The following is a 12,378-nucleotide window of genomic DNA, read 5'->3' as shown; positions in this document are numbered from 1 at the left end:
TGTGTTGGGAGGGTGCAAAAGGCTTGAACACGGCCCCAGGTTTCCATGACGCAACAGTAGCATCTGACAAAGGATGGCTTTCTCAGAAGCAAAGGGAAGCACCATCCAGACCTAGTCTGCTGGCACTGTGTGGGTGGGGGAAACGTCCTCGTTGCCCATCCCATCACATCCCATCCCATAACCAAGGCACAGCGCCTGACTCTTTCAAGGGAACCTGGGAGGTCAGGGAGCATTTTAATTAAAACTTCCATATGACATGAGGAGAGAGGCCAGCCACAACTAAGTTCTTCGAAGCAGGCTTTTCTTAGTGAGGAAGGAAGAAGCAAGGACCCAGGAGAAGCGACATGAGCACCCTGTGTCCTCCTAGTCCACTGCAGCCAAGGATATGCCCCCCCAGGTGTGAAATCAAACAGTACTCTCAATTTTACAGATGAGGAAAATGAGGTCTAGAAAACCCAGGTGGTGGCGGTTTAGTTGCTAAATCACGTCCGTCTCTTGTGACCCCATGGACTGGATGGCGTCCACCAGGCTTCTCTGTCCATGGGAATTTCTCAAGCAAGAATACTGGAGTGGGTAGTCATTTTCTTCTCCGGGGAATCTTCCTGACTCAGGGATGGAACCAGGGTCTCCTGCATTGCAGGCAGATTCTTTACTGACTGAGCCAGCAGGGAAGCCCAGGGATTTACCTGATTCACATAATCTAGGGGGCCCCAGGCCTCTCTCCCCGGCACTGTGCCCAGGAGCAGCCCAGTAGGCAGGCTGCTAATAACTGCACGTAAAGAGAGCAGAGGCCACATCTGTCTGAACATCCCTGTCCATGCGGTATTCTTATCTCAACAGCTCCCAAGTTAGAGCCAGCTTCTAAAAGAATTCAATTTAACTGAGCTTCCAAGTGTCAAAAACACCTGCTCAAAGCTGAGCAGCAGATACCGTGTTAAGTATTGACCTTCCATTACAAACGCTTCTTTCCAGGCAAAGCCATTCTTCCTAAAGAACTCAACCCCAACTGTAACTTTGGAGCAAAGAGTAAAATTAGATTTTGTATTTCTCAGCTTCTGAACACAAAGATCCTTAGTCCACCTTTACTACGGTTGCCAAATGGACTGTTTTTCTTTTAAAGGTTGGAAAGAATTCTACTTGCCTCCCTGCCCCCTCCCCAATGTCAAACTGTTGATTGTGTGCCTGGTTTACGATGTTATTAAAAAACAAAGAGGGGTCTCAAAGTTTATAACCCACCCCCAGAGTGGGGAAGTCAAAAGAAAAACTTCATGCAGTGCACTCTGTGGACCATCAGCTGTTTATATTTGATGCAGAGAAGGCAAGAGTAGCTAACCGCCTATCCCACTGAGCACTTGAATAGGACAGCCAACCTCCTGTCCACAATCAAGTCAGCAACACGGACAGAGGGCTTTGGAATAACCAGGTTTAGACTTGAACCCCAATTTTTACTTGCTTTTGACTTTGAGCATATCACTGAACCCCTCTGAGCTTCAGATTTTCCATTTGAGTGATGGGAATACTAAGCCCCTATTTTACACTCAGTGTTCTTAATATTGGGCTTCCCTGGTGGCTCAGAGGGTGAAGAATCCACCTGCAATGCAGGAGACCCCAGCTCAATTCCTGGGTCAGGAAGATCCGCTGGAGAAGGGATAGGCTACCCACTCCAATATTCTCGGGTTTCCCTGGTGACTCAGCTGGTAAAGAATCCACCTGCAAGGCAAGAGACCTGGGTTGGGAAGATCCCCTGGAGAAGGGAAAGGCTACCCACTTCAGTATTCTGGCCTGGAGAAGTCCATTAAGTTTCTCCCTTCTTGGCTTGCTGATACAGCCCAAAGATAAGCTTCCATGTTTGGATTAACACAAAGACGACTTAGAATCTAGAAGAGAGAATTTTTGATCTTGGTGGACGTGATGCCTAGCCCTTTGCCCATGTTGCTGGGGTTCAAGGACAAAGGAAAAACTGAAAATAGCGGATATGTGGAATGGATGGCTGTGAAAATGTATGAACTACAAATTATAAGACTGGATTCCCTCACTCTTCCCCTCCCCTGCTCTAAATGGACACATCTAAAACAAGGCTGTGATCTAAGCACAGCCCAGATAGACAATACCCCAATTCCCACGTGGCTGCCATTGCTCAAAATAATTCTGGACCTTGTCAAGCTGGTAGCACATTTTTGCACCTGCATTGAGGGCTTCATCCTCTAAGGGAAGATCTGGATATAAGTCTAGACTTTACCTCTGGGTATGAGCGACCATATGAGTGACGGGTCAGCAATTAAGAGTTTACCAAGTACTTCAATATTCATGATCTCTTTTACTCCTCACTGCAAAGCTTTGAAGCAAGATGGTCACCCTTGGTTTTAATGATGTACAGCTTGGCAGTGGAGGGCAAGGTCTAGAACCTAGGTCTTTGGACTGCAAGTCTCATTTACCAGGTAAGAGAATTAAACAATATGCCAGATCATGCCAGCAGCATTATCACTGTCAGAGCAGCAGCACAATAGTGTGGAAAAAATATAGAAAATGCCCAAGAAATTCAGTAAGGCATTTCTCCTGTCCTCTGGGGCTCAGATTTACAGCATGGTGGCTCAGAGCTCAGACTCTGGGGTAAGGGACATGCATGTGTGCTCACTCAGTTGTGTCCAACTCTTTGTGAGCTCACGGACTGCAGCCTTGCCAGGCTTCTTGGTCCATGAGATTCTCCAGGCAAGAATACTGAAGTGGGTTGTTGTGACCTCCTCCAAAGGATATTCCTGACCCAGGGATCAAACCCGCATCACTTACATCTCCTGCATTGGCAGCCGGGTTCTTTGCCACTTGCACCACCTGGGAAGCCTGAGGTAAGGAAGACAACTAGGTTTAAACCCCAACTCTATCACTCATGAACCAAGTGACCTTGGGAAAATTATTTTTACTCTGCGAACCTCCATTTCTTAATTTGTAGAAGAAAGATAAGGACAATATCTACACTTTGACTATTGTAGAGATAATGTATGCAAAGTATTTTAGAAGGTTGCTTAGCATACTTTTATAATACTTACAGTGTATATATTTTTTTTTATTTTAAAATATTGAGTTGGACAAAAATCTCATTTGGGTTTTGAAAATCCCAAACGAACTTTTTGGCCAACCCAATACTTTTAGTAATAGTATTAACTGCATGAAATAGTGTCAATCAAGTGAAATTCTACTTGATCTTCTAAGCCTCTGCTATATCAGTTAGACCATAACATGCTACCAGGGAGTTAGATAGGTTGCCCACCACAGTCTGGGCACTTACCGCGAGGATGGCAATAACAATCCCCACAGCGCAGAGCACAGCGTCGTTGATTGTCTCCCCGGTTTTCAGCGGATACTTGATGCTCTCATCATTGCAGTAAAACCCCCGTTGGTAAGGCTTGATGGTGCTTGTCTCGATGATGATGAAAGGTAGGCCCGCTGGTCAAGATGGAACCGTCATCACCATATACAGGGGAGAAAACAAGACAGAGGGAAAACATCAGTGCAAAGAGGTCAAAGAAGAAGGCCCTACAGCAAACACCACCCCAGATAACAGCATCGATAGTGATGTCAATTCCTTGCCTTTGTAGTGACCTACAGCCTTCTGCATCACTACGAACAAAGCTACTGGAGGTGATGGAATTCCAGTTGAGCTATTTCAAATCCTGAAAGATGATGCTGTGAAAATGCTGCACTCAATATGCCAGCAAATTTGGAAAACTCAGCAGTGGCCACAGGACTGGAAAAGGTCAGTTTTCATTCCAGTCCCAAAGAAAGGCAATCCCAAAGATTGCTCAAACTACTGCACAATTGCACTCATCTCACACGCTAGTAAAGTAATGCTCAAAATTCTCCAAGCCAGGCTCCAGCAATACGTGAACTGAGAACTTCCAGATGTTCAAGCTGGTTTTAGGAAAGGCAGAGGAACCAGAGATCAAATTGCCAATATCTGCTGGATCATCAAAAAAGCTAGAGAGTTCCAGAAAAACATCTATTTCTGCTTTATTGACTAACTACGTCAAAGCCTTCAACTGTGTGGATCACAATAAACTGTGGAAAATTCTGAAAGACATGGGAATACCAGACCACCTGACCAGCATCTTGAGAAACCTGTATGCAGGTCAGGAAGCAACAGTTAGAACTGGACATGGAACAATAGACTAGTTCCAAATAGGAAAAGGAGTACGTCAAGGCTGCATATTGTCACCCTGCATATTTAACCTATATACAGAGTACATCATGAGAAATGCTGGGCTGGAAGAAGCACAAGCTGGAATCCAGATTGCCAGGAGAAATATCAATAACCTCAGATATGCCGATGACACCACCCTTATGGCAGAAAGTGAAGAGGAACTAAAAAGCCTCTTGATGAAAGTGAAAGAGGAGAGTGAAAAAGTTGGCTTCAAACTCAACATTCAGAAAACTAAGATCATGGCATCTGGTCCCATTACCTCATGAGAGACAGTGGAAACAGTGTCAGATTTTATTTTGGGGGGCTCCAAAATCACTGCAGATGGTGACTGCAGCCATGAAATTAAAAGACGCTTGCTTACTCCTTGGAAGGAAAGTTATGACCAACCTAGATAGCATATTAAAAAGCAGAGACATTACTTTGCCAACAAAGGTCTGTCTAGTCAAAGGCTATGGTTTTTCCAGTGGTCATGTATGGATGTGAGAGTTGGACTGTGAAGAAAGCTGAGCACTGAAAAATTGATGCTTTTAAACTATGGTGTTGGAGAAGACTCTTGAGAGTCCCTTGGACTGCAAAGAGATCCAACCAGTCCATCCTAAAGGAGATAAGTCCTGGGTGTTCATTGGAAGGACTGATGTTGAAGCTGAAACTCCAATACTTTGGCCACCTCATGCAAAGAGTTGACTCATTGGAAAAGACCCTGATGCTGGGAGGAATTGGGGGCAGGAGGAGAAGGGGACAACAGAGGATAGGATGGCTGGATGGCATCACTGACTTGATAGGCATGAGTTTGAGTAGACTCCAGGAGTTTGTGATGGATTGGGAGGCCTAGTGTGTTGCCATTCATGGGGTCGCAGAGAGTCGGACATGACTGAGCGACTGAACTGAACTGAACAGCCTTCTCTGTGGCTTCCCAGGTGGCTCAGTGGTAAAGAATCTGACTATAATGCAGGAGAGACAGGGTTCCATCCCTGGGTTGGGACGATCCCCTGAAGAAAGAAATGGCAACTCACTCCAGGATTCTTGCCTAGGAAATCCCATAGACAGAGAAGCCTGGCGGGCTACAGTCCATGGGTGGCAAAAGAGTCGGACAACACTGACTAAGTGACTAAACAACAAAACCTTCTCTACATGCACCCCCTTCCTGCCTTTACTCATGACTAAGAAGGTATAGAATGATCCTCTTGTCTTGACCAAGAGCACAGAGGGAGACAGTGCAAGCACCAGGGCAGGAGCTTTTCCACTACTTTACGTCATCCCGCTAAAGCCACAGCACGATTTATAATTATCACTAACAAAGTTCCAAATCTAATGATGTCTCATGAGGCCTCTAAGTGCCTTCCTCTCTTAAGCCAACCATTTCCCCTTCGAAAAGCTCACCTCAAGGCACTCAGGCATGGAATTCTGAAGACCCTGGAGTAAGATAACCTAAATTTGAACCCCCAGATCCACCACTTCCTAGCAATGAGACTTCTGCTTCTTTGTCCATCTTCCTGAGCCTCAGTCCCCTCATAAATGAGTTGTACTGATGCCTAAAGGGATCAAAGCACCCAAAACTCCCAGCAGAGTGCTGGCACACAGAAGCTGCTCAGTGAACGGCATTTCCGATTCTTTTCTTTCACTGTTCAACAAGTCATTGACAAGACTGAGCAGAGCTGAGCTGGGCCCTGCTGCCTGCAGACCTGGAGCAGAGCCCAAGGGCATCAGGAGCACCGCGAGGCACTCTCGCAGCTGCTGCTAGTTTATCAGCGTCCAGTTCAGATGCCATTTTCTTAAAGGTCATGGAAAACAGATTTCATCACCTGCCAGGAAAGGCCCTTATAAGCCTGAAGCAAAAAGTGAAGGCCCACAGTCTCTCTTGCTTGGACCAGGCAGCAGCCTCCAGATTGGTCTCCTGGCCTTCTGTGCCTCTTACACACACCCACCCGTTTACTTCCTGAGCACGAGCATGTCACGGCCATGCTCAAGGTTTGTCAATGGTTCCCCGCCACACAGGACAAGATGACACCCCTAAGTCCAACCTCCGGAGTCCCCACAACCCTAACCGCCTTGACACACACTCCAACAAAACGGGACACGGGACCTTTGTCTTGGTTCATGCTCTCCTCTTAAGCTGGAAAGACACTTCCTCCCCCAGCTCCAAGTTCAACACCAAGCACCATTGCCACCTCACCAAGATGAGGAAAAGGTTAAAAAAAAGTGAAAGGTGAGCCAATGCATGTCTAGATTAAGGAAGACCATGAAAAACATCTGGTCAATGATAACAGTCACTGCTGATGTGCGCCAACAATGTATAAGACACTTTGCATCCATTTTTGCATTGAACCCTCCAACAACCCTGAGTGGTCATTTAAAAATCACATAAGCACTACTATCACTCATCTCCCAGTAGAGAAAAGAGAGGCTCAGAATGACTGTTTAGCTCACTCAGAGTCTCTTCGTCCACCTCCAAAGTGCCTAAATCCCCAATTTAACTTTACAAATTGGTTTCATCCATATAGGAATTTCATTAGTGGGGGAAAAAAATACGATAAGCAGCCATTTAAAAGATAAGATTCCACTTTCATGTTTTTCCAAAAGAATTAAGCTCACGTCATGTTGCTCAAAGGCCCAGACTGCCTTTAAAAAAAAAAAAAAAGTACCACAGTTTTTCAATGACTCTGGTCCAGGCCAGCAGTGATAAAAATGCTCACTTTCTAAAAAGTGTATTTATGTATCACTATGCATACACACATGGATTTATTTGGTTTTATTCTTCGGATTTATTTGAATTCTACAGCTATTTATTTTGTGACCCCTAACTGCTTCCTGCTAGAACAACAATTTACTTTATCAAATTCATACTGGTGCCTTGAAAAGAAAGCCCAGCCACACACCACAGCATTGTGCCTGACCTTCAGAAAGTAAACACAGAGGGGCCCTGGAAGGCAATCACCAGCAGCTCTTGAAATTCTGTCTCTGCGAGGATGGAGAAAAGGAGGAGGAAGGGGAGACAGTGAATGCATGTTCTGGTTTAGTGGTGGCAAGTGCAGTTAGCTGATCCTCTTGGGTTGGGGGCTAGGAGAGAGACGATATCCTGTGGGCCTGAGCCATCTTCATTCCACTGCCTGAACACTTTGAAATGTGGCCAAGTTGGCTATGAAAAGGAGCTGCAAAGCCAGCAGTATGATATTAATAGTCCGCTTTTAAAGTTCCACACATCGTGATCAACACTGTTAGCTTCGCATCTGAGCCTGGCCACAGCCTCTGTGGTGCCGAGGAGCCAAAGCGTTGCTAATAAACTCAGGAAGGGAACAGACCCCCAGTTCCTTACATTTGTGTTCCGCTCTTAGGCCTCCAGCTTCTATTTTTAATAGTGTTCACATGATAGGCCTGTAAAACATATGTTTCTAAGGACAATAAAACACATATAAAAGAGCTGTGGAGTCAGACTGAACTCGGTTAATGATTTCAACTCTGCGCACCACTACTTGAGCAAGTTACTTCCCATCTCATGACCCTCTTCTCATCTGCTCAATGGGAAAATGAAGACTTGCTTTGAGATTGATGGGATGGTATAATACATTAATGCATTCACTCACTCATTCAACAAGTATTTATTGAGTCTCAAATATGTCTACAAAGTACAAGGAGTACAGAGACGACATAAGTCCTGCCCTCAGGAAGCTTATCGTCTAGTAGGGGAAGACACAGAACATGGAATGAAATCAGTACAGGCAGTTGTTTTAGTTGGAAGAAACCAGGCAAGAGCATGTGGAAGGGTCAGCAGAGAGTCCAGTGCACACGTGGACACTCAAACATGCTGTAAGGAAGAAGGAAGGGAAAGTCCCACAGAGAAGGTTAGGAAAGAAGATCTGTCTGGTCAGTTCTGCACTCACCCTGGGAGCCATCCAAACCCTCTTCCTTCCTTCCTGTCCAAGGCTTGGGGAGGGTTTCCGGTTCCAATAATATGGATGATGACCACAAGCAGACAAGAAGTTGGATCTGAATATGGTTCGTTTTATTTTCTTGAAAGGCATGGAGACAGCATTGAGAAAACCCAATGGCCTTTTCTGTCTCCCCTACAGACTTGTGGCATGATTGGGGGTGATGCCAGTCGAGTCTTGACTTGGCTCCAGAAAAAGAATAACCTCAGATTCCCTTCAGTTGATGGGAAAAGCGTAAATACGTCTCCCTCAATGGGGCAGCCAGTCCTCAAGTGACATGATGCCTTGCCTCTCCAGGACACAGAGACGAGGCCATTCTAATCCAAAGCAGGCTGTCCATTTCCAATGTTGGCACTATCTTTATTGCCAATCACTATATTTCCTGGCTGTTTCATTCCAAGAAAATTCCTAGTGATAGGTACTGGAAATTGAGGTGAGAGTACATCAAAGTACCTGGCCTCAAGAAGCTCATGGTGTTGTAAAAAAAGTCATGAAAACAAGTGCACTAAAATATTTTTACAGTGTGAGGACTGACAGATGTAGAAAGTACAATGAACACACAAAAGAGCACTCTACAGGGGATACTAAAGATGGTCCAGATGGGAGGTTTAATTTGACACTTATGTGAGTAGGTTTCTGGGGTCCTAATGCAGGCATACACGCTAAGTCGCTTCAGTCATGTCCAACTCTGTGCGACCCCATGGACAGCAGCCCACCAGGCTCCTCTGTCCACAGAGTTTTCTAGGCAAGAATACTGGAGTGGGTTGCTATTTCCTTCTCCCTGGGGTCCTAAAAACACTCATAAAAACAGTGTAGCTTAGGGATTGCAACAGGGCTTCCTAGGTGGCACTAGGGGTAAAGAATCTGTCTACCAATGCAGGAGACTCAAGAGACACAGGCTCCATCCCTGGGTCAGGAAAAATCCTCTGGAGGAGGAAATGGTAAACAGTGCCAGAATTCTTGCCTGGAAAATCCCATGGACAGAGGAGCCTGGGAGGGCTACAATCCATGGGGTCACAAAGAGTCAGATACAACTAAGCAACCGAGCACAGAGCACAAGGACTGCAATAGGCTACCAACAAAATGAGGGTCACTGCTATGATGAAAATACAACTTTAAATCTGGCTACAGGGTTTGGAGAGATACACGAGGTGCAGAGGATCCCCACATAAACCGGCAAGGCAGACAAACCTGCTGCCTTTTCTCAGTTCTCAGCACTGATGGAACTACTGAGTTGCAGTCCCAGCCTTCCAGTGGCCCAAAGGCCAATAGGAGAAGCAGTCATAAAAGCTAACACATTAAGTCACCCTAAGGTTCAAAGGGATTAAAGTGACTTACCAGAGTCACTGGGTCAGAAAAGCTGTGGAGGTAGACGGGCTCAAATGCTCTGACTCCTGGGCACATTCTAAAGTAAATGAGTCACTTAAAATAGAGGGAAGGAAGCAGCTATGAGTATTAATGCATTAATTGAAGCTCAGCAAATCTCATGGTCTTTGAAGAAAGTTTTTTGTTTGGAACACTCAAGGCAACAGCACTGGCTCCTGTTCCCTGAACATTCACCGTGTACTACACACGTTAGTATCTAATATTATTAAAACTCTGAGGCCAATATCCTGGAATTAAATTTATCTATACTGAAAGGTACATTATAAGCTTTTTGCAAAGCAGAATGAAAATGTAAGTGAATACACACACACACACACACGCACATCCCCCATCTGGTGATTCTAAGACCTCGGACTCAAGCATTTCTCCTTCTTTTAATCAAGGATCAATTAACTTCCTAAACCTCAAGGGACCTCTTGGGATGTGTAGGCTGCAGGGGAGGCGAAATACGAACTCACTGACAAACACTTAATGGGCAGAAAATCAAAGCATGAAGAAAAGCCCCTGTGTTGGGTTCAGCCTTTGAAAGTTCTTGGGCTTTGAAAAACTAACACTTGGGCAGGTTGGGCGGTTTGGGGGTGGGGTGTAAAAAAACATGGGATAAGTTTTCGTGGCCCACCCATTGATAAAGTCATGTGGGAAGTGTTACCAAAGTGACCCAACCCCAGAGCCCTGCTCCCTCCAGCCACAGCTTCAAGTTTGTGCAAAATTAAACACAGCCTTCTGTTCTCAAAGTGATTTTTAGAAAGCGTTTGTGAGGGTAGGAGAAGAGTGGGGGTGGGAGGGTGAATGAGAAATTTTTGCACTTTTGCATGACCAAAATCAGAGCATCAGGGAGAGATTTTCCCATCACTCCTGTAGACCTTTTCCAGAACTGTCCAACTTTCCACTTTACCCAAACTGTAGTCACCCTAAAATGAGCCAAGTCTAGCATCTGTGCGAGTACTAATTCAACTAATACCTGCAGAAAACCTACATATCTACTCAAAAAATAATACGGGATAAAGAGCCCATGTGAAGTCTAGTTGTTTAATGCTTCTGTGACAGGAATTTATACATCTTAGCTAGGGTATAGAGTTCTATCAATTTTATTGCTTTACTCCCTTTGCAAATGGAAAATTAAGGCTCAGAAAGGTTAAGAAGCTCATCTGAAGTCAAAGTGAGCAAATGGCACCAATTCAGACTAGCATAGAAGTAGAGCGCGACAGGGGACTTCCAGTGGTAAAGAATCCACCTGTCAACTCAGGGGACACAGGATGGATCTTTGGTCCTGGAATTAAGATCCCACATGCCACGGGGCAGCAAAGTGTGTGTCCCAACTACAAAGCCGTCTGAAGCCTGCATGCCCCAACAAGAGAGTAGCCCACACACCACAACGAAAGATCCTGCTGCTACAACTAAGACCAGTGCAGCCCAAAATAAATAAATATTAAGAAAAAGAAAAATACAAATGGACAACACCAGGTTTCTGATTTCAAAGAGTTTAGAACCTAATTAGGAATTAATGTATTTTAATCTCCACAACAGCTCTGAAAAGTTACAGGCTCTTATTTTCATTTTTACCCAACAGAAAACTGAAGCCAGAACTTTTATAATGTGGCCAAGGTTCCCAAGTGAGTCAACTGGTCACTGGGATTTGAACTCAGGTCTGTCTTTCTTTTGGCTCATGTTTTCTTACTCCATGACCTGACCCTCCCTTTCTTTATAAATGTCTTCCCTGTTAAAATATGACCAACTGATTTTTTTTTAATCACTTAAGGCCAGAATGGTCAACCCAACTACTACTTAGAGGTTCAAAATACAAATATTTATGTTGCTTGTAAGTGACAGGGTTTCTATTTAAAGTAATTAATTGCTACTGGTCTTAGAAGTGTGCAAACTTTCTTTGGTTTACGATATTTGTCCAGATTTTTAGACTGGACACAATCCAGATGAGACAAAACTAAGTTTACTATGAAGGCGTTTCCCACCTTTGAAAGAGGCTGCCATGAAAAACACTTGCTGTTGGCTGGTGTGAACATTCAGTATTCTGGTCTAGAGGTTCTCTTTGACAAATGCTCAGTTCTTTGGTCCTGGAAAGTTCAGGCCTTTTTTTCACAAAAAGAAGATTGTCAGAACCCAGAGCAACCACATGGTAGAAATGAAGAAAGGAATGGCAGGTCCAGCCCTGGATCCTGGGTTCCTTGAGTCTAAATCCTGGGTCTTTAATTGGATTCCACAAGCACATATGGACAGTTCCTGAGCACTGGGCACTGTGTGAGTGCTCAGCGCACAACCTTGAACACTGTTTTTTGGGTTCCTTAACATCAGAAAGTCTCAGGTTCCATGACAAAGAGATGCCTGACTTAGTCTTTTTGTGGGTATGAAAAGGGACTTTGAATGGTCTTTCTAATTTGAAAGCGCTTAAAGTATTATAGGCCTGGCGTGCTTCGATTCATGGGGTCGCAAAGAGTCGGACACGACTGAGCGACTGAACTGAACTGAACTGAACTGAAAGTATTATAAAAGCATCTTATCCTTTAGAATAAATATCAGCCACCTTAAACATCTTAGCTCTAGCAGTTTTGGCTTTTGCAGTTGGAATTTTAAAGGGCTGCCATATCCACCAAGAAGTAAAAAAAAAAAACAGGTCAACCAACAGTCAGTGATTTATACCTCTCACTGAGAGAATTCCAGACCTCTTTTGTTGCCATTACATATTTCACAAATGGGATACTTTATTTCTACTACTACACAAAAGACTTATGATTCCTCTCCTCCAGGTAAAAATAGGTCAAGACCTCCTTTCTCTCTTTTGATGCCTCTTTAAATAAGGGTGGGAGTACACGTACACTCATTGGGCACTTATTGTGTGCCAGGAGGTTTGGATGT

The 12,378-nt window shown here is 44.6% G+C and overlaps 1 protein-coding gene across 1 annotated transcript in view; it reads right to left on the bottom strand.

Moving 5' to 3' along the window:
• PLPP3 (phospholipid phosphatase 3) overlaps window positions 1-12,378 on the bottom strand; it is a 90,635-nt gene that overhangs the window by 40,923 nt on the left and 37,334 nt on the right. The window contains exon 2 of the mRNA XM_043461182.1: window positions 3,284-3,441. Within this exon, the coding sequence (XP_043317117.1) occupies window positions 3,284-3,441 (158 nt within the window). The remainder of the gene's footprint in view (window positions 1-3,283; window positions 3,442-12,378) is intronic.

Source organism: Cervus canadensis, chromosome 2 (assembly GCF_019320065.1).
Source record: "Cervus canadensis isolate Bull #8, Minnesota chromosome 2, ASM1932006v1, whole genome shotgun sequence".
Classification (NCBI taxonomy): Eukaryota; Metazoa; Chordata; class Mammalia; order Artiodactyla; family Cervidae; genus Cervus; species Cervus canadensis.
The sequence above is the reverse complement of the archived record's forward strand: the minus strand, read 5'-3'. Positions and strand labels throughout refer to the sequence as shown.